Here is a 27,689-nt window from a genome sequence, read left to right on the forward strand (position 1 = left end):
TGCTAGGCCACATTCATAGCTCCACTAGGGTATATGCATACCATGGGCCACAGATTCGTCATGTGTCATTTTAGAACTTGACCTAAGAGGTATGTCTTGTTCACCTGCTGTGCATTCTAGGATAGTGGGTCTGCAAAGGGAGGCGATGGCCAGGCTAGGATCAGCTCAGTGTACAGACTCTAGCTTTGCAGTTGCAGAGACTTGATGGTATCCACAGACAGAGCTCCAGACAAGCATAACTATGAATGTCACTAAATCACATTTGAATATAGTTCATATGTTGGATTAATCAGGCTACTGTTACCACTGTTCCTGAGGGAAGTTAATTAGATGACGATGGACAAAGGAGCTTAAAGGAGGGGGATACCCTTCATTCCGATATATAGTACGTGCTCAGCAAGGCTGCCATTCTGTTTTCAGGTGGCTGAGAAAAGCTAGTGGACAACCCTCCTAAACTTACGATAGATAAATCACAGCCTCACCAAGAAGACAGGTCTGAGATACTAATCTGACTTAACCATTTATTCTGAACTCACATATAGCCATGGAGTAAGCCACAAGGGATACAATACCATTTTCTTTTTGCATGAGAGAACAAGTTGGAATCCCATAGAGTATGCTGTGGCAAACAGATGAGGCAAGCTGTGGAGAGGCCAAGTTCTTATGATTGACACACTCCTGTGTAGTGGGTGGCTCAGTGGAAGAAAGCAGACTGCTGAACTCCCCACTGCCTCTCTCTCTCTAATGTGATTCAGTGAACAGAGATTTAAAATCAAGCTGTATGCCTATCTCAATGGATATGTGCTCTGCCCTGAGGTCGGCTCCATTACAAAGTCCCACCAACACAATGTTACCTCTAATAGTCACCAAAGGTCCCTGTTAGAGAGTATTAGCATCTGACCTTCACACACTTGGTAAACACAACAGTTCATAAGAAACCAACTCTGCTTGCAAATATGGAGAGGGAATAAGGAACTCTGAAATGCTTTGGGTTTCAGCCCCTTGATTATGATGGATTCCCAGACTCTGTTATTCCCCAGGAAGTCTGGGAACAGGGTACCATGACTCCCAGGGATTCTAGTGATTTTGTGACCTTGTTTAAACAGTAAACCCAAGTCTCACATCAGTACCCTTCTCTCAACAATCTTGGGAGAAGCTGTGTTTCTCTAAAATGTTTTATTACAAAATTTAATAAATTAAATTAGCAGTGCTTGTTCATGGTTTATTGTAACCTAATGAAGCAAAACTACCTAAAATTCCATTCTCTATGGATAATTCTTCATGTGTGTATATCTTAGGAAAATACAAATTTTATTGTAATGTATTACTGTTTTTTGGAAGCTGCTTTTCCCAAATAACAATATCTAATTGTTTTCCTCCCTCAAGAGATGACTATCCAATGAATTAGTTTATATTTTCTAGTCTCTGTGTAAATTGAATGATGCACCATATATCGTTTAGATGTGGCTTATTTTACATTGCAAAATTGTTTGAATTTATCTGTTATGGAATACATGAATAGTTCATTCTTTGATTTTGTTTTCCCTCTCTTCTCATTATGTAGGCATATAGTATTTATTTACTTATTCGCCTATTGATAGACATTCAGTTCTGGGGACTACAGATATTTAAAATAATGTTACTAAGGCTGTCCCTGTGTATTTCTGTAGCATGCTAGTTGCTTTTCTCATTGTTGGAACAAAAGCTCTGGCAAAAACCACTGAAGGAAGGGGGTACACGTTGGCCCACGATCCCTTGTGGTAGAGACAGCATGGCAACAGGAACTTGATGCAGCTGCTCAATGTTGTCCACAGGCAGGAAGCAAGGAGAGATGCATATTGGTAGTACACTTGGTAACTCTCTTTTATTCAGTTTTGCCTGGTAGCCTAGGGGATGGTAGTGTCTCCATTCCAAATGGGCCTTCCCTCCTTAGTGAAACTTCTCGGAAAATGCTATTGTAGACATGCCCATAGGTATATCTTCTGGATGACTCTAAATCCATGGTCAGGTTACAGTGAAAATTAAGCATCGCATACAGCCGTATATTTTAATTTCTCTTGGATTAATACAAATGCAAGAAATAGCTGAGTCAAAATGATATGTGCATGTTAAACCTTCAAAGAAATCCTTACACCGTGCATTCCAAACAAATATATGAGAATTTTGATGGCACCACATCCTCGTCCATGTTTGGTCTGGACAACGCTGTCTTATACCTTCTTTTTCTAGTTCCTATACCTGTCTGCTATGCCTAATTTGTTACATAGGCATTCATGTGTGTGCATGTGTGCATGTGTGTGTGTGTGTGTGTGTAGCTGTGTATGCATGTATGTGTCTACGTCTATGTGTCTATGTGTGTATGTCATGCATGTATACGTGGAAGCCAGAGATCAGCATCAGATATATTTAGCACCTGAATTTTTTAGACATCTTTCACTGAACCTGAAGCTCACTGGTTTGCAACATTGATTTGGCCAGTGAGGCACAGGAATCCCATCTCTGCCTCCCTTGTACACATATTCCTGATATAAACCATCTCCTGTTTTTTACAGTGTGGGGAATCTGAACTCAGATCCTCAGGTTTGTACAGCAAGTGGTCTAAGTCATCTCCCCATGTCCCTTTCTTCCTCTAAAATTTAAGTTTTCCTTTCTGACTTCCCATTATCCTTTGCCTTTAACTGCCCGAGGTTCCCAATTGCTGGGTCCTCCATGTTGTTTAGCCTGGGCTAGCAGAAGCTGTAGATGTGAGCGGCCTCGCTGAGCACTTTGCCTGTGTTCTATCTGAAACAATGTCCCTGAAGATACTACGGGGGTTAATTACCTGGTGTCTGTGAAGCATTCTGAATCTGATAATGCTGATTATTATTACACTGGTATCGCCTCCTTTGTTCTGAAGAGCTGGCAACCTGAGGGGAAGCAGACTGATCGGGAGTTAGCCAAGATAACCAGCATCTCCAATTTAAAAGTTGTCATCGACTTTTCCAGAACTTTCTCCTTTGCTCTCAGTCCCTGTCCCTACATTTGAGTCTTTGTTTCTAAGCTTCCCAAGTAGGAGAGAAAGTACAGCAAGGAGAGATAGGGGAGTGCAAGAAATAAGGGAAGTCCTCCAGAAGTGTATTTTGTCTGACTTTGGGCAAGGCCATGTCAAGGACACCAATGCCTCCGACCTATAGGAGTGACAAAACCTTTCCTGGATGACTCTCAGAAGATAGCAAAACCTTTGGGTCCAACTGTGATTATTGACAGTGCGCATAGGAAATATCTGCCACGGCTTTCTTCTCTCAGATGTTTAAAGCCTGAAGAGTGTTTCCCTAAAGAGACGCTACCTACTGAGACAAGGTGAACCTCCCTCTTTGCTCAGCTATAGATAATAACCCTACCTCCTTGTTTATATTTAGGTGGTACCCTTGCCTCCATGTTCAACTGTATACAGTAAATACACTGAGCTTCCTGGGTGATGTGGCTTCTCGACCAGAGATCCCAGTCCACCTGATCGCAGCCTTTCTGTATCTCCATGTGTTTGTCTTTTCCTCATTCACTCACCACCCTAGTTAGGTCAGTCCCCAAAGCCATGCGAAGCATGGCACACAACCAAACCCACCCAACACCTGCTCTATGACTCTCACTTCGTCCTCACAAGGTGTGCAGGCAGGGAGGCTATTTCAGCATGTGATAACATCTGAGGACACACTACATGGGAGTTCAGGTCTCTGTTCATACCCCTCACTCCAAAGATCATGAGCCTGTTCTACTAACATCGCTTACATAGAAAGTGGGAAAGGAGTAGTGGGAAGACTGGGTCAGATGAGGGTTTAAAAGGAGACCTAAAACCGAGAGGAATGGTAAAGCAAGAATCTTCGTGGCTTTATGGCAGACAGTTTTAAATTAAAAGAAAAAAAAACTGAATGTGGGGCTGGTGAAATGACCCAGTGGCTAAAGGTGCTTACAGCCAAGATGAAAGATCAAGGTTCAACCCCTGCATCCTACATTGTAGCAGAAGAGAACTACTGATTCCCTCAAGTATTCACACACACACACATACACACACACACACACACATAACACACACACACAAACATACCACACACACACACACACACACACACATGTGCATGAAGGAGAGAGAGATAGAAAAGGAGAGGGAGATGGAGAGGGAGAGGGGGAGGGGGAGAAGAAGAGGGGGAGAGGGGGAGGGGGAGGGGGAAAGGGAGAGGGAGAGGAAGTTTTAAAATGATCAAGCTTTGAAGGCCATTAGCACTAACTCAAACCCACTTTGTCATAGGCCAATGAGGACATCGTCAGGAGAGGCAAGCAGTTCTTGTTCTAGCCCATTCATATCTTGACTCTGCCATCTCTATCCTTACTTAACTGAATAGTCAGTCTAGCCATTTCTTCTCCAATTGCTCCCTACTCTAACAGGCAGAGTGTCTTGCTGAACTTGAAGCATGCCTGGCTAATCTAGCAAGCCAGCTTGCCCTGGAGATTCCTTGGCCATGCCCTCTGAATGCTGGGACTACTGGTGACATCTATGCCTACCCTGCTCCTGTGTGGCCCCTAGAGATTATGTCATATCTGGATGCTTGCATAATAAATGCTTTAGCCACTCTCTGGCACCCAACATCATGGTCTTTACTATGACTTTCTGTCTCTTGCTAAGTTGCTTGTTCTCATGGGCAGCCTGATGCTCTGAAGAGTTTATACAGAATGAAAACAACAGATCTACAGGTGAACATCACTACATGATGGTAGTGGAAAATAGCCCTTCAGGGTTTTCTCACAGTGTATTTTAAGAGATTCACATAGGTAACTTGAATAAACCATAAAGTATAGTCAGCCTCTGGAACGATGCATACCACTAGACACATTGTTGTGTCACTGACCCCGTGGGTACAGAGGTCGGCGTGGCACCAGAAATAATTTACTACCCAAAGTTTTTTGTCAGGGCAGAATGTGGATGTGTAAAACCATGCCCCACCTCTCAGGGTGGGCCTGAGATTAAATCCCTTTCACAGGGAGGAATGTCTGGCAAGAGAAGCTTATTGGTTAAGCCCTGCGGGCCTCTCATTAGCATGGAGAACTGTTTTGGGTCAATGTGACTGTGGCCATGTCCCTTTTCCTATTGTCTTGGTCTAAGATGTTAGGGACATAGCCTTGCCTCCTGTACAGGAGGAAGGGCTTGGGACTTTGCCCCTTCGTCACTGATGGCCATAAATCTCTCTGGGGGTCTGAGGTGACGTGACAGGGGCCTGGCGCGGGGAGCGGGTGAAGCTCCTACTGTCCCTTTGGGGTCTCTGGGGCTTGTAGGCTTTAGCTTGATCTTACCACCGCCCCTCAGCACAAGTATTGAGAAACCCATTGTAAATGATCAGGATAAAAGTCAAATCTGACATATACAGCAGGGAACTGCCTGGTCTGGCCTCAATCAGAGGAGATGCACCTAACCCTCAAGAGACTTGAGACCCTAGGGAGTGGGGAGGGAACATCCTATTGGAGACAGGGAGGAGGGAGAACTGGATGAAGACCTGTTGGAGGGATGACTGGGAGGGGCATAATGACTGGAGTGGAAAAAAAAATCAGATTGAAGATAATAATAAATACATTAATTAAGTTAAAAGAAGAAACTTAATTAAAACAAGCAAACAAAAAATAAGAAACAAATTAACAAAAAAAGCAAAAATAACAACAAAAACAAATCAGAGTGATCCCAGTACTCCTTTTTATTCCTGGAGATAGGGGCATTGAGTATTCTATTTCAGCATAGTTTCTTTTTAAAGAATGGTTGTGCTTCTCCAATCTTGCAGCACCTACAGAAAACACTGCCCCACACAGACTACTTCCTTGTGTGTGGCACTTACTAATCAATCCAGGGGTAAAATTTTCTCTAAGAACTTTCTGAATCAACTTTATGGATAATATCACCCCAAACGGTGAGTGGAATCATGTTCACACACTGGGACTATGCTAGCAGATACGTTTGCCCTATTGTGCTCTTCTACCATGCAGAGGGAAAACTAAGACCTTGCTTAGTGCAGCTTGTTTCAAATAAAAGCATAAACAGTAAACAAAACATATATATATATTTACTGCCCAGGTTCATTCTGAAAACTTCAAATTATTTCTGAAGAATCATGATTTTTCACGTTCATAGTTAAATGACTGATTTCAGTCAACATTAATGGATCAGAGCTGACTTGGTAAGTAAAATAGCCACACTGGGAGGATCATTTCGTAGCTTCTCCAGTCCTAGTTAATGACCTGGAAAGGTAATTTACTAAGTTTAATGTGGAAGCTGGAAATTTTTATTTCGATCTATTTCCCCAAACCACAACTTAATTGCCTTGAGATACATAGCTTATTCACCTTGTAGAGTCTGCTGCTTCTCCTTCTCAATCTATTTTGATCTTTTTTCAAAGATACTGGGATCACTCAAAATAGATCAAAAATAGATTGATGTTCTTGCTCTGTTGTAGAAAAGTGGTACAAAGTCAAGAAGCTAGAGGTAGATACTTTTAGTGTGCATAAAATACTAAAGGGAGGGAAGATAAACTACCAGCCAATCATTCCCATTCTAGTATAAATAGCTTTACAAGCCCTAAGATGAGGATGCTCTTTAGGAAGCAAGTCTTTGTTTAGAATTGCTGGAAGGCGGTGGTATATTCAATGTTAAAAAAGAGCTCTGCTGGGGCAGGGAGCTGGGGAAAAGTAGAGGGGAAACATTACTTTGTTGGTATAAAAGGTATTTATCTTTGATTCGTCTTATAATTTCCCCCAAGGAAAAACATCATCTTCGTTTTATCCATTCTAAGTCTAAAGGACACATTTTCAACATTATTTTTAAAAATTAGCGGATGCACTACGTCTCTATCACCTGCCAGCTGCTAAGCACATCATACTCGCTGCCTCCCTTAGTCGCCTGAGTAGCATCGGGCGGGCGACAGGGGCTGCTCAGCGTGTACCTCCCTGGTGCTTGCTCTGTGCTGCATTAAGCCTTCTGCAGATGTTAACTCTTCACACCACCCTCTGCTCGGAGGCTGGGTTGCCATTTTATACATGCAGAAACTAAAATACACAGGAGTCAGATGATTGACAGCTAGCAAGCTGTGGAACAGGACTGGTGCTCTGGCTTCCTAACTACGGGGTCCACATTGCTCACCTTTGGGGGTTACATGTGTTTGTCAGCATGGGCAGGGAAGCAGCAGGAGTCAAGACCACTCATGAATACCACAACTGTCCTCAGGTTACACAGAGAACTTAGAAAAGTCAACCTGAGCACTGAGCTGTACGTTTTCTCAACTTTGGACACTTGTGACTACACATCGGCCGTGGTGCTGGTGGGAAAAGAGGGCACATGGATGTGCCTCCCCCCTGTGCAGATTTCTCTGTGGTACTCAGTATGATACTGAAGCCAGGCATGATAGTGTAAGCCTGTCAACTCAGCCTGTTAGAGGCTGGGGCTGGAGGAGCCACTCTATGTGAGATTCTGCCTCAGGAGAAAAAAATAGCAGTATATAGAAATAAAAATGTATTTCAATTAATAAGTAAAAATTTATTTTAATATATATAGTAATGGTTCTATTACATATATATGGTAATGATTTTAGATAGATAGATAGATAGATATACATACAGTATATGTAAATGATAAATGATTAGAATGAAAGGAATAAGCAGACAAGGTGGTTTAGCAAGTTAAGGTACTTGCCTCTAAGACTGACAGCATAAATTTGGTCTCTAGAACCAACATGGTAGAAGGAGAGAACTGGCTCCGGCAAATTGTCCTCCAACCTCAACATGTATGCTAAAGAACACATGTGTAAAATAAATACATATACATCATACATACATTCGTACATACATAGGAGGAGGAATGAGCTGTAATATGAATTTGGCTTATGGTTAGGTTTACTTGTATTAATAGACCTTGAGGGATGGCTTATGCACAAGTTGTCTGGACTGAGGAGCTAACTCTGTCAAAGAGAATCTTTGACCCAACCTGGAGCAGTGCTTTCTTAATCCTTAAGGAGCATACCCATCACCTGCACATTCCAATAAACACACATTTGGATGGGCCTGAGATTCTGCATTCCCAACAAGCTTAATCTGCGTCCCTGTGCTCCAAAGAGCACTTTTATGGACAGAAGAACATTTAAGGAGTTCAGGGGACTCAACACTGGGGCAAAAAAGAATAGTTCGGAGGAGCTAGAGAAAGTACCCAAGGAGCTAAAGGGATCTGCAACCCTATAGGTGGAACAACATTATGAACTAACCAGTACCCCAGAGCTCGTGTCTCTAGCTGCATATGTATCAAAAGATGGCCTAGTCGGCCATCAGTGGAAAGAGAGGCCCATTGAACTTGCAAACTTTATATGCCCCAGTACAGGGGAACGCCAGGGCCAAAAAGTGGGTGGGTAGGGGAGTGGCGGGGGGAGGGTATGGGGGACTTTTGGGATAGCACTGGAAATGTAAATGAGGAAAATACCTAATAAAAAATATTAAAAAAAAAAGAATAGCTCTTGGTGATCTCTGCAGAGCTCAGCATTGGAAGGGATGCAAAAATGCATCTGGTACCATTATGCAATTGATGTTCTCTGTTCTGTTTCTGCTTGGTCATCCTGGTCCTTGAGTTAAGTAGATACTCTTCATTTAGTAAAACTGAACAGTCAATGAAGAAGAGAAAATTTTTATGTGATGCCTAAAGCCCCACAGAAATTCCAGAGCAGGATTTAAGAGACTTCATGTCTCACACCCAAATGAGGAGACACATGGCTCCACAGGATATTTTTCAGTGCCTTTGGAAATTTGTTCAAATGTTTTCATACTAAATGTGCTCTGCTAGATCAGGTGAGGAGAGCACTGACTCCCCCAAGCATTTGCCTCCCACTGTGAAATAACAAGTCCGCACTGACCAACAGGTAGGCTGCGCAATGGCTTCACTGCTTCTCATTTGCACAGAAAGCATATCTAGGGCCCTTGAGACATCAGATACTTTCAGTGATCAGGAATGGCTAGGATCACACTGGAGTTCTTTCTTCCCATTTCCACTGTTGAAGCCTGAACCGAAGGACACTCGTTTTGCTCAGCCTTCTTATAGAAGGGATGCTGATGTCTCTTTTCTGTTCATCCTGTCCTCCAGCTGTTTCACAGTTCTCTGCTTTCTGTTTCAGGTGCCTGGAGAGAGTGAGAAACAGTGGAAACCAGCCCTAGTTGTTCTGACTGAGAAAGATCTTTTGATCTACGACAGCATGCCACGGAGGAAAGAGGCCTGGTTCAGCCCAGTGCATTCGTATCCACTTCTTGCTACCAGGTAGCCTTGGCTGTGGGTTTGGGTGCTGTGTTGCAAGTGTGATGCTGTTTGAATCTATTGTGATTATTTCAACACACTCTAGTGCTGTCTAAAGGTATGGCAGGGGCTGAGAGCTCTTTAAGAATATAGGTGCACATATTTAGCCAGGCATGTTACTACCTGTGCTTAAACACAAGACTACATGGAGACAAGCAAAAACATACTCATCTGTTATCACAGAACCAGGACATTTGTGTGATGTCCCAGACTAGAAATTTTCCCGGATTATTCTCTTGGAAATGATCTAGATTCATGTGTTCCCAGTCGTAGTATCTGAATGCATTCATCATTCATGGGCCTTTACTTGCCAGGACAGCAAAGAGTCTGTGTAACTGACTTTTTCCTTTGTGAGAGTTCAAAATAAGTTCCTCCTGGTCTGTGTGATGTTTCTGTGCAAGTGGGAACACCTCCACGGTTTTGTCGAATGTTCTGTCTGTTTCATCAAATGTTCACTGTGTACTAGCTACTTGTGTGAATTGCACCTTAGATAAGCTCACTGGGCTGTGATTGACACACACACACACACACACACAAACTGTACATGTAAAACATATAATTGGGTGCAGAGGGTTGTTGACCATCTCCACAATCAATGCCACATTGTGTATTCACCACCTTCAGGAACTTCCTCTTTAGTTTGCCTGGTGGAAACATTGTATCCTTTGACCAACACTTGCCAGTTTCTTCCTCATATCAGCTCCTGGTAACAAACATGAAACTCTTTATTACTATGAGTTTCACAATTTAAATTCCTCATTTAAGTTGAACCACACAGCATTTATCCTTCTGTTTCTGACTTATTTTACTTAGCTGAAATTTCCTTTTTTTTTAAGCAGAATAACATTCAATTATGCACGCATGTGCACACACACACACAAGCACACACACACACAAAAGCCATGCCACATTACATTTTCCTTATAGAGGAGAATTTGGAGACTTCACATTCACTGATTTCAAATACATGACTAAGCCAGTGGAGACTAAAATCAAATTATACTGATATAATAATATGCATAGTCATGAAAGACAATGGGATGTCAGAAACAGATCCACCCATGTACAGTCAACTGGTCTTTGACAAGGGTGCCATGAAGAGAAGACATATGGGGAAAGCACAGTCATATCAGCAAATGGTGTTGGGAAAACTGAGTCTCCACATGCAAACAAATAAAACTGGTTTATTATTTGAAACTACATAGAAAAAAATCAACTCAAAATAGATTTAAAACATAACGTCTGAAATCAAGGAACTCCTAGAAGAACACTGTAGTGACTGGTTTTAACTGTCAACTTGACACAAGCTAGAGTTATCACAGAGAAAGGAGCCTCAGTTGAGGAAATGCCTCCATGAGCTCCAGCTGTAAGGTGTTTTCTCAATTGGTGATAAAGGGGAAAGAGCCCAGCCCATGATTGGTGGTGCCATCCCTGGGCTGATAGTCCTGGGTTCTATAAGAAAACAAGCTAAGCAAGGCAGGGGAAAGCAAGCAAGTAAGCAGCATTCCTCCATGGCCTCTGCATCACCTTCTGCCTCCATGTTCCTGTCCTATGTGAGTTCCTGTCCTGACCTCCTTTTGTGATGTAGAAATATAAACCCTTTCCTCCCCAACTTGCTTCTTGGTCATGATGTTTTGTGCAGGAATACAAATCCTGACTAAGACAAATTGGTACCAATACAGTGGGGTATTCCTGGGACAACCTGACTATATTTGGGGGAAGAATGTGGAAGGACTTTGGAACTTTGAGCTAGAAGTCCCATTGGGTGTTAAGGAGCGCTGTGGGATGTTCTGTCAGAGCTTGGAAGATAATGTTGAAAACAGTGCAAACGATAGAGGTCTGGCTTTTGAAATTTCAAGGGAAGATTAAAGACTTTTATTGGTGCCATTGCTATTTTGATTGTGAAGATTCTGTGGTCTTGGTTAGCTGGGGCTGAAGAATCAGCTGTGATTAACAAGGTACCAGAACTACAAAATCAATTCCTTTGCATTACTGGGACAATTGATGCTGGTAAGCTGGAACTAAGAAATTAGCAGTGATTTAGAAGAGACCAGAATCAGTAAGGTAAAATCTTCTGGGAAGTGTCTCCTGAGAGCACAGAGAAGCTGTGCTCTAGAGTCAGCCATCATTGTACCTGGTGTTGGCAGACAGACTTGGTAATGGATAAGAGTCACCCAGGTAGAACTGGCTTTCAAACACGAAGGGATAGCAGCTGATGCTTGGCACTGTGAGAGGCCAGGAGAGGCCACTGGTGAAGGTGCAGCCTCAGTGGCAGTTGAAGGCCCAGGACAGAAGGCATCATGCAGAGAAATTGAGGCTGAGCATCAAGAAAAGGGTTTATGAGAGGCTTTTTGTGAAAGTGAAGTCCAGTTGCAGCAGAAGTCAGCAGTGTTTTGGGGATGCCAGTACCATGGGATAACCACCAAGAACAGCAGCAGCAGTGAAGTACAGGCAACTGGAACCTAGAAGACAAGGTGTGTGCTACAAAGGGCAGAGCTGAAGAAGTGACCCAAGCCCTTTTTCTATATATCCTACCTCTCCATCACACATTTGTTCCTTATAGTGGTGGCCACAGCCCTGCCTCAGGAGGCCATGGCAGGGAACTGGGTGTCCTCTGCTGCCCTCAGGTCTCAAAAAATATAATTGTTTAAAATGCCAGTTTAAGGAACCCTTGTCCACCATTGTTGGGATTATAAAGTGAGGTAGACACTATGAAAAACAGTGTAGAGAGTCCTCTAACAGTTAAAATAAAATTACTATTTGCCTTAGCAATCTCACTTCTAGAGATTTATTGAAAGCACTTGAACCTGATATCTCAAAGAGATAGCTGTCCTCCATGTTCATTGCAGCATTATTGCTATCAGCCATGTCATAAAGTACAATCGGAGTGCATCATTGTTGTGTCCTCTTCTTAAATTCCTGTGTCCTTAGGACACAGTGAATTAAACTTGAATGTTGTCTTGAAGTAGCTGAAAATTCCCAGGCCTGGCCTCAGCTCCTGGCCCTTTCTGTGTGTGGTTTGTAACAGAGGTCTGGCCTAATCTAATTCTTTCTGTGCCACTGTCATTTTTCTTAGAACTTGGGCATGTAGACATAATTTTCCCCTTCCTGACATAGTCTCTGTCAATAAGAACCCTCACTTGTCTGTTGGGTGAACTGTGGGGACAATGTAGGGAAGGCTCCTTTTGGAGTTTGGTCCAACAGACTGATCAGTGTGCACCTATATTTTAGGCACCTGTCTTGAGGTAGGCACACAAGTCCCTAGTCCTAACAATTGTCATCAAAGCTTAGTCACATGAGAGAGAACCAGAGGCAGGTGAACAGGCTATAACAATAGACAACAATGACAACACTTAACTGAGTTGAAATTCTTCTGACTTCCTGCTGGAGTTCATGGTAGACACCAGCAAAGCTTTGCTGACTTGAAATAGAAATTTTGAGTCCCTGAGTAAATTTCAGGGAGATTTTCAAGGAAGAAGAGCCATCTCTACATCAATATATAAACATTAAAAAAAATGGATTTGATCTTCCATGCTTAAAAATCTGTGGCAAAATTTAATTCTTAAGGTACAGTACAGCATTATTAAAAGAGGAACTATTGTAACATGCTTACACAGAGGTGGGGATATGCCAAGCTAACTCAGGCTGGTCACCTTCACTGTGTGATTTATATCCATGGCATTCATGTTCACATAACAAGGAATTCCTGCAGCGAAAACCAAAGAAAGATTAGTGCATAGACATGGCTCCAATTACTCAGAGGGGGGACTGAGCTGACATTTCCTACAGCAAGTGTTTGGAAGGGAGGTAGAAATAGAATAGTTTCCAGGTAACTCTGGGGAACCATGGAGATAAAACTAATTCCAGCTCATTCTCAGGTCCCTCTTCACAGCTTCTGGGAATGAGGACCAATGGAGACTGTATTTTCTTTCATTCATTCATTCCTCAACATTCACTATTCATGTGCTACATGCCAGAAGTTATAATTAGGGCAAAGGCTAAAGGGGTGAAATAAAGTTCACACTCCCAGAACAAATATATTGATCTTCGAGCATCTTCAGAAAGACCACAACAGGCCAAAATGTTCCACATGTGGTTTATTGAGAGAGAAAAGGTCAAGGTGGCAGTGGAAAAAGAAGGTCGGGGGGTGGGGGGGGAGAGAGAGAGAGAGAGAGAGATCAGAGAGGCCTTTCTTTATATATGGATGGTGACATAGTCATAAGTAAAGGTGGGAGGTAAGCCAAGTGGATTCTGGGAATATGGTGGCTGTTACCTAGGCAACAGGTGTGCGGGTCTCACCGATGTGATGTCACGAGTTTCAGAGGTCCTGATACCAACAAGCACCAACAGCTAAGGAAATATTTATACTAAATACAACAATACCAAAATTCTGAACACCGCCTGGAGGAGGGGGCTGAAGAATAATGTTTGAATTGAAGCTGGAGTGAGAACACTCCAGAAAATGGTGGTGGGAACCAGAGTAGGGGCAAGGCTTCCCAGGAAGAAGAGAAATGCACCCACAGAGCCCTTTATTTCCTATATAGTATAGTGTGGTGGGGTCATAGCCCCAGACATGACCTTGCAGATCAAGGAGATAAGATCAGTAGCTGTCCTGGTCAGGTGCCCAACACTTGGCGAAGTCTTTCCCGGAGCTCTTACATCTGTTCCACAAGGCTGTGGTACAGTGTCTCCTCCAAATTCAGAACCCAAGGCTCAGAAGAGTGAGGAAATTAGCTCTCAGTCAGTAGGGATCCATATCCTAAAGCCAATGGAGGTCAACTCAAGTTAGCCTGTCCCCTCTGCTTGTGTGCTATCATCAGTCTGAGCCCTGGAGACCACTGAGGCTCTTGGGAGGTACTAACTATCTCAAGCATGATCAGAGGAGAGATCCTTACCATTGGTATAAAAATCACAAAGATCAAGGGGTTAATTCAGACATGGTTCCAAGTCTATGATGAAGAAAAGGGAAACAAATAGATAAAAAATAAAGTCATATTTCTATGAGGGCACAAAAGTTTCTGGAAGACATAGTTGTTTACATACGGTTGCTTTCAACTTTCCATAATGTGACCAACCACAGCAATAATGTGACTTGGTGAACTTGGAAGACCTAGAGAGGCTACACTTAGGCCTGCTCCGATGGAAGAGAGGACGGACTGAAGGGAAAGCAAATATTAAACAGGTACTTCTAAGAGGACAAGGAAGGAGGATGAGATGAGCCAGGAACCACCAAGATGGATGGGATATAGTTTTGGAGCCTTCACCAAACCCTACAAAGGACTCTTCATTTTTCAACATGGCATCCACTCTTACTTCTGTAACCCGAGTGTAAATAAAACTAAAAGTGTAATTTCTGCCTTACTGTATACATTCAAGCACTCAAGAGCTAGTTGTCAAAAGCCAGATATGACACCAGAGGATTAACCAAGGCAGGTAGCAGAAAAAAAAAAAAAAAAAGGAGTATGGCACTGGTGATTGGAGTCATGCTGGCAGCATACAAGCCCAGTGACAGTGTCAGCTGGCTGATGGAGTCACAAAGACTTAATTATCTGGGACTGGCAAGGATGTCCAGTGACAAGCTCTGAAGTCTTTTAACTATACATATGCATGTCTATACATATGTATAGACAGACGACAGATATACATTTGGCAATTAATTCCTGCTGGCAGCAGTAGGGAATTAAGTAAAGGACAAATTGTTAGAGTTCCTTTCTCTCTTGCCCAGGCTGACCAGGCAAGAGGCTTGGAGCTTATTAACTCATCGTGAACCAGAGAAAAAAGAAAAGAAAGAGAGGGAGAATTCAAGCACACACATAGACCCAGGCATACACACACACATTCTGGATGTAGCAGAAATGGCTACAGCAAATTTTATTATTACTTTTAGTCTTTTAAAGCTTTTAGACAGAAAGTTCTCTACATAAGAAAGAATTTCCTCATAGATAAAATGTTACACAAAAGGGGAGTTACAGAAAGATGTTAATATTAAGTTCAAAGCAGTGTTTCATTTTATAAGCTCATTATAAGTTCAAAGCAACAGTTTCACATGGACTCACATTATCATAGTGCACACCTGTAGGTGCATCGTTGGATTTGACCTAGAATGAGTATTTTTCCTTGATCACGAGTTTGTCTCAAGCCTATTTCTCTTTCTACTGTAATTATGAAAGCTCATTGTATTCTTTATTATTCAGCCTTTGCTTACTATTTTATGAGGAGTGGGAACATTCAAGTCTTGATTCTAACTTCATCATATCTTTGTAGCAACGTAACTAAAACCATCTCTTAAAACTTTCTTCCTAAAATTATTTGAATCAAAACCGGAATTCTATAAAATCATTAATTCATCTAAACAGCATTAATTCATGAAAGTTTATCTTTACGTTGACCTGCAGGAAATCTGCCCAGTAGGGTGGGGTAATGCTCTGAAATCATTAGACTATATAATAGTGGTAGGAAAAGACCTATCAGCTGCAAGAAGTCTCTTGGAAACTTGCCTCTCAGAGCTCACCCATCACAAGCCATGCAAAAATGGTGAGCCACCTCCAGCAAAATTACCTGCTATAGCCTTGGCCTCTCCTAGATGGCTCCTGACAGCTAGTGGCTAATATGGTAGACAGCATATGTCCAAAATGTTCCCCCAACTACCAAAAGCTCTATATGTCAGTGCTTCCTACAACACATGCACTGTTATACACACAGTGCCTGACTTGTAATAGATCAGCCAATGACTCTTTGATATTATGATAATGCAGAAATGTTGTACCTTAGTAAAAACAACTCATATTCTATGGTACCCTATGTTGCTAAGTTATGGTGTTAAATAGGGTAAGTATATGTAGTGAGTTTTAGACTTGAAACTTTGGGGGTGTGCTGGGCTTATCAGCATTCGACCCTTTATAAGTTGAGGAGTACCAGTACACACGGTTCCTTCAGAGATTGTCTCAACCCCACTCAGTTGTCAGGCTGGCTCTCCTTCAGCAGCTAAAGATGCTGGATAGCTATTATCTTTGGGGTCTTAATGCTGACTGCACAAGCAGGCTCAGTAGCTCCAGGGCCATTGCTCAAGAAACTGATAGCTGACAGATGACCCTTAAAAGTCAAGTCTCCAGAAGGAGAGATGTCAGCTCACAAACAGAGAATGGCGTATGAGAAGCTTCCGGTGCAGGATGCCAAAAAATATGTGAATGTAGGCTTACAGGTAACAGGCGTGCCAAGGATAGTTTGTGGGCAAAGCATATAGGAATCTAAAGCCATAAACCGTTATCTGATGTGAGGATGAAAAAGGAAGTCCCTGTCAAGCATACACGAAGCTGGTTAGAACAGAACACATATAAAAATATTAGTGTTTATCACTAATCTTAAAGGATAGCTGGTGGCAGGATGTGCTTCCTCAATTCACCATCATCCTCCCAAATAACCAGGCTTACCATTGAGCTGGAAAGAGAAATTCATTCTGAATATGTACAAGACCTACCTATGTGTAAGGATAAAGTCCGGGCCATGGGTATTACTCTGAACTCCATCTGGCAGTTGGAAAGTTCAGAACATTCAGGTGGCTCAGCTGTTCCTTCTCACCTCATCCCCTCCAGCTGGCAGGCAATTCAGTATTCCTGAATGGTGGTCTAGAAATGTAAGCAAAGACTCTTCATCTTGGTCTCTCTCCTTCCAGGACAGTACCTACCTCCAGGCTAACCAACCCTCCTGTCTCCCAGAGCCCTCGTTTGTTAAATGCACTCAGTGAGATGTCTTTGCTCTAAAGCCCGTGGGATAATATGCCTTAGAGAAATAGGTTTTTAATAGACATTTTACCTGGGATACCAGCCACTGTAGGTCATTTACCCTGTTCAGCTTCTCTCTGGAAACTCTATGTGAAGACTTTTATAGATTAGACAATGAAAACAAAGCCATTCCCACCATATTGAGTCAGGAGATGGTACCTCCATGCCAATCTATGCCTGGCTTCCAAATGATCTATGGAAGGCAGAGTTCCCTCCAGCTGTAACTGGAGCTGTTCTCTGGTTGCACACAAAGCTGGCCTCTGAGATGGGAGGCCGAGCTGATGATGCTCTCAGTTTCCTGGCAGAATCATTTCTGGAAGATCTGGGAGGTGGGAACTAGAGAAAAATGGGAGAGAATGAGGTAGAGGAAGAGGGGGAGGGGATTGTGAGCAATTCCCAGGGATATGCCTATGATGGCTTAAAGGGAGCCCATTATTTTGCATGTTAACTGGAAATAAATGAATAATGAAGTTTTCCTTTCAAAATACTTTCATAAAGCAATTATATTTGCTGGAAGATAGAGGTAAATGGCTTGGCAGACCTGAGTTCAGACTCACAGTACAGCTTCATTTAAAGTCCACATGATGGTGGTTACTTCTTTCTGACCTCACATCCCTGTGTGAAGAAAAAAAGAAAAAAACATGGGTAAATAATGTCTACCACAGCTTGAAAGTGACAATATAATTAATGTATTATATTGAGACAAGATACACACTGAGTGAAAACAAGATACACGTTGAAATACATTTTGGGTTTTTCTTAGAATTTATGACATTTATATAGTGGTAATGAGATATTTGGGAGAGGGAGCCCTAACAGAGAGAAAATTTATTTTTCCTATATGTGCATCTTATCCACATGGCCTACATGGAACTCCATACAACAGTTTTGTGCGTGAAACAATTTCATGATCACACTGTTGGATTGTCTACTGTGGCATCATGTCAGTGCTTGTGGGGTTTAGAGTCTGGGATACAGAGCGTTCAAGCTGCAGTTAGTCTGGGGAAAATAAACAATGTAACTCAATCTCCTAGAACTCTAGAGAATGGAAGTCCAGGGTGAGGGTTTCCGGTGATGGTCCTCTTGATGGTTTAGAGCAGATCCATTCCTTCAGGGTCCTCACATGACCTCCCTTTTTGTACACATCAGGAGAAAGTCCTTGTTCCTCAGTATCTCTCCATAGTAGGACACTAATTATGCAGGATTGGGGCCCCACTCTTTATGACCACTGTTACCTGAATCAGTTCCATAGAGGTCCTCATTTCAAATGTGAGGAAATTAGGGTGGTGAAGACTTTAGCATATGAGCTAAGGGTGGTGCACAGTCCTACATTCACCACTTTGCTCAGAGCAATGACCTGAACAGCCTTATTTAACATAGTGTCTGGCCTGAGCCACCCTGCGACTCCTCCTTTCCCCTTAGTAGTGCTAGGGAGTTTTGCTTGCGCTGTCACAGGTGCTGTGTTTCATTACACACAGAGGGACGACATTGGCTGCAGCACAGCCAATATGAAAGGGATCTCTCTAAATTGAGTTCTTTCTTCACCTACTTCAGAGCTGATTTATTTGATTAGCTTTCTTTTTGTTATTATTGATTTTAAGGTAGATTTTAATATATATATATTGATTGTTTTTCATAGTAGTGGCACCAGAATTGCTCACAGCCTAGTCTTGATATCCATTGCCCCACAGAGAAGTTTGCAATCATCTCTCCTACAGGCAAGCTTCTGCAGCCTCTCTGGGCTCTGGGAATTCCAGTTTACAAGGCACTTCCAATTTACAAGAGCAACTCAGGACATCTACAAACATGCTGTAACTTTAGCTACTTTCTCCCCTCTAGTTTTTATGAGTCCCTGGGAAAACCTATTTTGCTTAGCTGAAGTTTGTTTGAGATTGCCGAATATTTTTTTTTGAAAGGTCCACTTACCCACATGAAGTCAGAGTGTTATGGATATCATAATTGTTGTTGTTGGTAGTATTGCCCTCATTGCTAAGTCATGTGAGTCTACCGAGAGTGAGGATTAAGGTCACAATTTTTCTAGAGTTTTAGAGACATTTTAATGAAGAAATTCTGCTTGCCCAGTCCCAATGGTTGATGACCGTTCTGAAACACAAAGCTTGCAGAGATGCTACACGCATCTCACACTGACTTGAAGGCCTGAGGAGGGCAGGCAGCAGACGAAATGGTGAGTGTGTGCTTCTCTATTTTCATGCCACCTGGCAGCCAGGAACATTGAGCTTTTGATACCTAGCGTGCTGGTGCCTTAGGAAGGAACCTGGTTTCTAACAGCTAAAAGTAGTCAAATGTGGGGAGCAGGTGTGGCGGCAGTCCCAAAGGCGCCAGGGACTGCAGCTAAGTCGTATGACTTGCACCTGACTTCCTCATATAATCCACAAACATCTTGAGAGCTGCGCAGGTGTACCAGGATACCGGTAAATCCATTCTGATAGAGATATGCCCCTGCTGCCCTGATTAGCTGAAGCTGAGTGCCTGGTGAGGTGGCGTGGCCTGCTGTGTGTGGATGAGAACTGAGAGTATTTAAGAGTGAGAGGCCCAGGGCGCGGGGGGGGGGGGGGGAGATATAAACAAGAAACAAGAAGAAACAGGACTGAATAAACTGCTGTTAGAAGGACTCGTGGTTGTGTCGTTCTTGCTGGTCGAGAGCGGACGCGACAGTCAAAGCCTCAGGCCAACCTTCCAAATTTTAGACTCTCTTGCCCCTGGAGAATATGCCCAATCACCAATTGTACTTGTTAAATGTTAAATTAGAAGCAGACTATGGCGTTTATACTCAGCCCAGAAGGCATTCGCTCTTTGGGAATTTGGGCCTATTCCCCAGGCCTGCCCTAGGGGGCATGAAAACTTTCTAGGCCCTAGGATAGAGGTTGTACTCAGACAAATCATCATGTGAGGTGTGCCTCCTCCCCGCTGCCATTCTATCTCAGCCTGGCATTCTCTCTTTGGTTGCTGGCTCCTGCCCTCCTGCCTACGAAACTATGAGCTCTTCAGGCAATCAGAGGATCTACTATTTAGCTCAGGTTGGCTTCCAACTCCTGATCCCAGCTTTGAAGGTGCTAGTTGTCTTTGGCATTAGACAAACCACTCACTTATGATATGGACCTGGGGAAATTACCATCATGCCTCAACATCCAACTTTCTTCATCTGTGTAATGGGCCAGTAGCATCTTCTGGTTCCTACACTTAATGCTAAGATGAATTGAGATTCTAAATGTAAATGTGAAGCATAAGAGTAAGACATGCTAGACCAGAGGTTGTGATGCTTGCCTTTAATGCCAGCACTAGGATGCAGAGGCAGGCAGATCTCTGAGTCAGAGGCCAGCCTAGTCTAGAGAGTGAGTTCTAGGACATCCATAGCTGCACAGAGAAATCCTGTCTCAGAAAAACAAAAAACAGGGGGAAAAAAGGAACGAGGTATGCCAAATGAGTGCACAGTATCACTAGCAATTGTCAGGATCTGAGAATATATCTCAGAGGAAAGTACAACTGGCTGAAAAGTTAGTTGGCCCACATCATCCTAAAGAAAACATGATGTTGCATCAAAGATACCTGGTGTCTTAGTATCACTGAGATATGAAGACCAAGGCTAAGAAGAGTCAGGGATTGGTCTGTAGAGGGCAGAACGTGTGGAAACATCACCCGTATCATCGTGCCAGCTCTGAGGGTAACATGCCACAATACTGCAGGTAAGGTGGCCAATGGGTGGCTTCCTCTGAGGCCATGCATGTTCAGAATCCAACCCTGTAGAAAGAGATGGCGGTAGCAGAATTTTTTAATAGTGAAAATGTGAAAGAGAGAAACCAGGCACTGTAAGAGCTGTTTGCTTAGGTGATCATACATGGTTCATTTACCCCAGGAGAACAGATCTGAGTTTGATTAGTCTTGCCTTACATGGAGATGTTCTCAAAGATCTCTTTAGAAAGTGCATCCTGTGCATGCTGTGGCATATGTTGAACTCATTAAAACAGAGACGGGATAGGAGAATATTAAGAGATGACTAGCAGTTGCATAGGATGACATGAAATGTGCAGGTCTAACAGTGCTAGAGAGTACAAGGACAATTAGCTTCAGAAGACAGTTTCCTAAGGCTTTGTTTGAATGATTATAAATGAGACTATCCATCAAGTTACAAGTCTTGCTTGACTATGGTGAGGAATATAAAATGAATAAAGAAACCCACGGATGACCTGAAGTCACTTTACTTTTTCCTTTTTATTTCCTTCTCCATCTATATCTGATGTTCTGGAGTTTGCTCCCCTTTTCTAGTATAATAGAAAAATTATGGTCCCCGTGGGCTTATAAAACAAGGTTCAAATTCTAGACTGTAAATATGGGTTCCTGAGCACCTAGTTGAGTGTATATAGACTTCTTATTTAAGTGAACCCCAAAGTACCATTGTAGAAGCAGGTCTGTTGGTGAAAGCCTTCATGTGTGGAGTATCTCCATCTCACTCTCAGTACTGCCTCTGAAAGCTGGCCATGATAGGCCCTGGGCAAGTGAGAGAAAAATGGAAGACACTCAAGCATCTCTACTTGGTTAATATCAGGAAATAGTCAGAAGTGGGCTCCAAACTGCCACCTTATTGATTCTCCTCCATTACGCTCATCTCTGTGGCTAGTCAGGATGGCTCAGTACTGCAAACGTCCTGGAAGATGGGGTCCTGGGTGACTTTCCACACCATATTCAGAAGAAAGGAATTTAAAAAGTAAAAACCTAGCAACGAATCAGCTATTCCTGGCTGGGGGAAAGGAAGATCCTAGACCATTGATCACACCTAACTGTTCAATCCTTGTTAATGACTGTATATTTCTGAGATGTCTGTGGACTGCTAGGCCCCATTGGGGTGAACAATGAGTGAAAGTATTGGGTTTTCGACAGAAACTTTAGAATATCCAAGTGGCTCTTTCTTCCTGTCTTTTCCTTCTCTCCTCCTTCTTGCTTGCTCCTTCCTCTACTTTCCCTCCACCCTCCTCCCTCCAACCTCTTTCCTTCCTCTGTCCCCCTCCCTCTCTCTCCTTGCTTTGCATTGTGGCATCTGTTGGGAGATGCTAATTACAGCAATTAAGTAAAATGAGTATGTAATATTGCTTAGCAACACAGTTACCTAATATGTAATTTTCCTAATTTGGCGGAATCTGTGTGCTGCAACTGTTGTTGCGTTAATTAAGGATATTAATAATAATATTTGTACATGGAACATTTTATGCAACATTCTCTAACACCTATCTGGAATTAAATTAGTGTAGAAGTATCCCTCGTGAGACAGGTTTTTTGCTTGCTTGTTTATTTGTTTTTCTCAAAAAGCACTCAGGCTAGGAGCCATATCTGAGGACTCAGAAATGAATTTGTAGCCTAGTTTATCTCTTACTGGCTGAGGGGGGGAGCACTTGCCAGGGTCTCCTGCAAGAGCAAGCATTCTAAAGCAAGGTTCCCTAAATATTGAATAAAAGATTGGACTTGAAAGTGGTCTGATCCTGCAGCTGGTCTGTCATGTAAGCTACACTTTGGGCATATGAAGTACTCTCTCTCTCTCTCTCTCTCTCTCTCTCTCTCTCTCTCTGTGTGTGTGTGTGTGTGTGTGCAGGCAAGTACACATGAATATGTGGGTAGTTGTTTGTAACGGACACATCCCACTGTCTCCTACATTGTGCTACACTTGATCTTTTTTTTTTTTTTTTTTCTTTTTTGAGACAGTATCTCTTACTGGGCCTGGATCTCAGGAGCGCAGCTACAGTGTCTGACCAGCAAGCTGCAGGGATTCTCTGGCCTCCACCTCTCCAGTGGTGGGCTGTAAACATGAAACAAAACATTTAACTTTTATGTGGACCCTGGGGCTCCAGCTCAGGCCACTGCTTGCTCGCTCGGCAACTGTTTTTAATTACCGATGACTGATGAACTCCCCAGTCCCGGGGTATATGACAACTTTAAAATATCATTTTAAATCTCTCATGGGGACCCATTTTTCTATATATTTCTGCGCAGGAAAACCATATCAATGAATGGAAAATCTTAATGACTTTCACATTTTTGGAAAAAAAAAAAAAGTTAAGTTCTACTCCCTATGCCAAACAAAATGATCATTTCAATTCCCTAAGCCAGCAAGGTACTACTAAAAACACTAGTTGCTAAAGACAGTCTTAAAGGGAAAAAACAGGAGTGGCTGTCAGACATCCTTGGGAACTAATTCATTCTCATTACCTTTAAGTCCACACTCCCTATTCAGTGAGTAGAAAGCCGAGTACTTGAGATTGCAATTTGCTGTTTCTGTTTTGAGTGGTTGAGGGGCAGAGGGCAGGGGAGTTAGTGTATAGCTGCTGCCATAGCTACAACTTCTTTTTTTTTTTTTAAATATTTTTAATTAGGTATTTTCCTCAATTACATTTCCAATGCTATCCCAAAAGTCCCCCATACCCCCCCCCACTCCCCTACCCACCCATTCCCACTTTTTGGCCCTGGCGTTCCCCTGTACTGAGGCATATAAAGTTTGCATGTCCAAAGGGCCTCTCTTTCCAGTGATGGCCGATTAGGCCATCTTTTGATACATATGCAGCTAGAGTCAAGTAGCTACAACTTCTTATGTGGGTGGCTACTTATCTGATTCTTCTTTAGCCATGGAGTTAGTAAATATTCACTGAGGTCTACTCTTGCCTGGAACTGTTCTGGGCACTAAGAATACAGCAGGGAGTGGCCACACAAACAGTCCTACCCTCCTCTAACTTGCATTATAATGATAATGATGGTGCCCTACTTAGGATTACTGTTGCTGTGATGAAACACCAAACCCCAAAGACACTCAGGGAGCAAAGGGTTTACTTCACTTAGACTTCCACAACACTGTTCATCGTGGAAGAAAGTCAGGACAGGAACCCAAATAGGGCAGGATCCTGGAGGAGGAGCTGATAGAGACCATGGAGGGCTGCTACTTACTGGCCTGCTCCTCATGGCTTGCTCAGCTTGCTTTTTTACAGAGCCCAGGAACACCAGTCCAGGAATGACACCACCCGTAATGGGCTGGGCCCTCCCCCATCAGCCAGTCGCTAATTAAGAAAGTACCCCATCGCTGGATCTTATGGAGACATTTTCTTAATTAATGTCTCCTCCTTCAGAAAAGTCTAGCTTGGGTCAAGTTGTCATACAACTAGCCAGTACAGATGACCACTAGAATATATTCTGTGCTAACCAAGGCTACATACAACATTCATATTTCATGCTATTGAATCCTCACATAAGTTAAGATTATTATCCTTGCTTTGGAGTTGAAAGAACTGAACTAAGCAGAGTTTAAGAAATTAGCCAGGTAGTAAGTAGTAGATCTGCGGAAATCCATGGGGCCAACCCTCTCAGCTAAGTTTCTTCCTGCATAAAGCTCCAATCTCTTGCTCCTCCCCCCACAGTGTTATATATTGTCCTATTCAGTTTGTATTATTGTTGGTTGGTTGGTTGGTTATATATTCATATTCTAACTAATAAAAATAGAAAATACTGCAGGAGGTTGCAGTTCGGCTTCCAACCAGGGGAATGCCCATCTGCATTTTACAACCAAGGAACAAAAGTTGCTCAGTTTGAGAGGCATCTTGGAAACTGTGTCTGAATGGCAGCTGAAAGCCTGTCTCAGGACGCCAAGTGTGTTTTTCTTGCTGGGTAGAAGAGTTACCTTTTTAGGATGAAACATTTCCTTGGTTGCTGTAGTTTAGTTCCTGTTACAGATAAGAAACAGATGGTCATATTTTTTAAGGATACACAAATAACCTAAAATGTAAAATAATTGAAAGATAAATAGTAGCTATTTCTGGGTGCCCCTGAGACTGCAGAACAGGAAAAAGTATCTTGGGGAGGAATCTTGGGAGGAGTATAAAGCGCTGCTCCTGGCAGAGTAAGAAATAACTCAGGCGGAGAGATGTCAGAGCTGCCTTTTCAGTCTCCAAATGATGACTTAATGTCCGCTGTCATTTTCTGGGCACATGGTTCCCCAAATCTAGCTATGGTAATGTGCTCCTAAAGGTGGTCTACAAATAAGGAGCGCATTGAGAAACTCTTGAATGGGCCCAACTTTTGAAAACATTTTAACATAGATTAATTGTGTACCTGCACGGTTTCCATTGCAAAATTAAACTTGAATTTTAAAAACATTTAGAAACTGTGCATCTATGCAGGTATCCAACCTACATCTCCCATGTGTCAGGAAGAGGATTGAGATTACTGGATCAATGAGGCATCAGAGCAGGCTCCTGCCCTGGTGAATGAGTCTAAGGCATGGTGGTCATGAAAGAATAGAACTATGACTTGGTAATAATACCCGAGGGACCAGAGGAGGGGCCTTACAGCAAGAGAGGTACTCTACTCACTAGCTGTGAGCTCCATTATCACAGCCACAACTTTGTGGGCTGAGGAGATGGCTCCGTGGGGAAAAGCAACAGCTGGGCAAGCATGAGGACCTCAGTTTGGATCCTCAGCCTCCATGTGTGTGGCCTCTTACACACCTATGGTCCCATCACTATGATGGACAGAGACAAGATACTGTTGGGAGCTTGCTCGGCAGCTCGCCTCACAGAAAACATGAGCTCCAGATGCCAAGAGACCCTGGATCGATAGAATACGGTAGAGACTAACAGGGGAAGAAACTGTGTCATTCTCTGGCTTTTGGATATGCACTCACAAAGTACACACAAACATACACAGACAAGTAAGCACACAGAGAAAGAGACAGAGACAGAGACAGATGAGACAATTTTGTCTCCTGAAACATGTTGGCCCAGCAGTTGTCAGTTTTGATACATAAGCAACAGTACTTACCAAGTGAGGGTCTTCTAAGCAACACCAACCTTGCTGGAAGCATTACCTCATCTAAATTACCAGGGGAAACCATGTAGCCTCACAATGCCTCCTTCTAGATAAACCAACATCCAGAGAAGACATTAATGAAATCATAGACTCAGGTGTGTCAGGCTGCTATAGTTCTGCTGTGATCTGATCAGTGTAAGAAGCACAGAGCTGCCACCTTCTTAATTCCAATCATGCAGTGATTTCAGGTCATACTGTGTTGTTGGCCAAAGATGCAAAGCTGTTGCTTCCTTTATCTGTCCATTCCACAGACATCTAAAGAGCAAGAGGCATTCACTGGTTAAAAGGCCTTTCCTCATCTTGAAATTCTCTGAACATCATTTGATTCCGTGTAAATGTCTCTCCCTTTGGAGATCCTGGTGCTCCTCGGACCATGAAATTGTTCAGAGCCCATAGCTCTTCTCTACACAAATTCTGAAGTTCTGCTTCAGGGTGTGTTTAGTTTGGATGAGCCGTGAGACACTGAACAGGCTGCCCAAAGGAGACAGGGTGATTCTTCCCCACTCACACCACCCTAGCCCACACTCTCTGCTATTCATCTATTGGAGAAATGTGTTTCCTGAGATGTTACAGAGGCTGGACCTGGAACAAAAACAAAAAAAAGAGACTGTGGATCAGGATGAGTAAAAACTCTCCTCTTAAACTTGCTCATCAGGGCTGGATCCAGGTTTGTCCTAATTGCTTTGAGACTTGAGTGGACTGTGTGTAAGGCAGGCATTATAACAAAATAGTGTAGACTGGATGGGTTAAGAATTCATTTCTGTCTCCATTGAAAGCTACGATGTTCAAGATCAATCTGTTGTGTGCTTGTGCAAGCTGTCTCCCTAGTTTACAGATGGCTGCCTACATCTGTTCCTTCATGAAACTCAGTGTCTGTGCATAGAAAGGTGTCTAAAGACACTATGCTGCTATTGGGTTAAATCCCCACCCTTACCACCACAGTTAACATCCTTATTGAAGTTATGCCCAAGTATAGTCACATTGGGGATTAGGCTTCAGTGTTTGAGGAGAGTGTTCTGCCTATAACTTTTTCACTATGTATAAATATTGATTATATATGTTACCTGGAGATTAATGAAATCTTTATTGATTGATGGAATGGATAAATTAGCAGTTTTTGTTTGGTGTTCAGTTGGAAAGATGGGAGAAGGTACATGAACAGAGCAGGAAGTTCCTCTGTGGTTCCTCAGAAAATGCCTGAATCCAAGACTAGTATTAGTTCAGTCTGCAGGGCTCAGGTACTTGCCTGTGTCTTTGCTGGGGCCCAACTGATTGAATGTTAGGTACTAATGGGGCCATAGGCATAGTGTTACCTTGTGTGGACGGTAACCATAACCTGCTCATACTGTGTTATTCACACACATGGACAGTAGAGAATAAACCCAGGCACAAATAAATGCAGAGGACACAGATGAGGAATTCTGTATTCGATCTCTGAATTACTACTAATAATAAACAAGAAACACTGAAAACATGCTAAGTCTGAATTTCTACATTTTCAGTGCAAAGTCTAAGAATTGAAGAGTTGGGTTCATTTTGGTCTCAAGGCTTTAAAAATTGTTTAGTGTATAATTCTTGTGGGGGGGAATCTAATTTTAAAAAAATAAATATATGTTTTCAGAGATAAATAAATCACCTGTAAAATTGGTTGGCATTTTAATGGACCTGTTTCTACACTTTCTTTTCATGTTATATTAAGCTCGTGTTAT

General features: G+C 42.7%; 1 protein-coding gene across 1 annotated transcript in view; it reads left to right on the plus strand.

Moving 5' to 3' along the window:
• Sntb1 (syntrophin beta 1) overlaps positions 1 to 27,689 on the plus strand; it is a 264,253-nt gene that overhangs the window by 219,904 nt on the left and 16,660 nt on the right. Inside the window, exon 5 of the mRNA XM_029469797.2 lies at positions 9,165 to 9,304. Within this exon, the coding sequence (XP_029325657.1) occupies positions 9,165 to 9,304 (140 nt within the window). The remainder of the gene's footprint in view (positions 1 to 9,164; positions 9,305 to 27,689) is intronic.

Source organism: Mus caroli, unplaced genomic scaffold (assembly GCF_978045245.1).
Source record: "Mus caroli unplaced genomic scaffold, Mus_caroli_1 scaffold_16, whole genome shotgun sequence".
NCBI classification, from domain to species: Eukaryota; Metazoa; Chordata; class Mammalia; order Rodentia; family Muridae; genus Mus; species Mus caroli.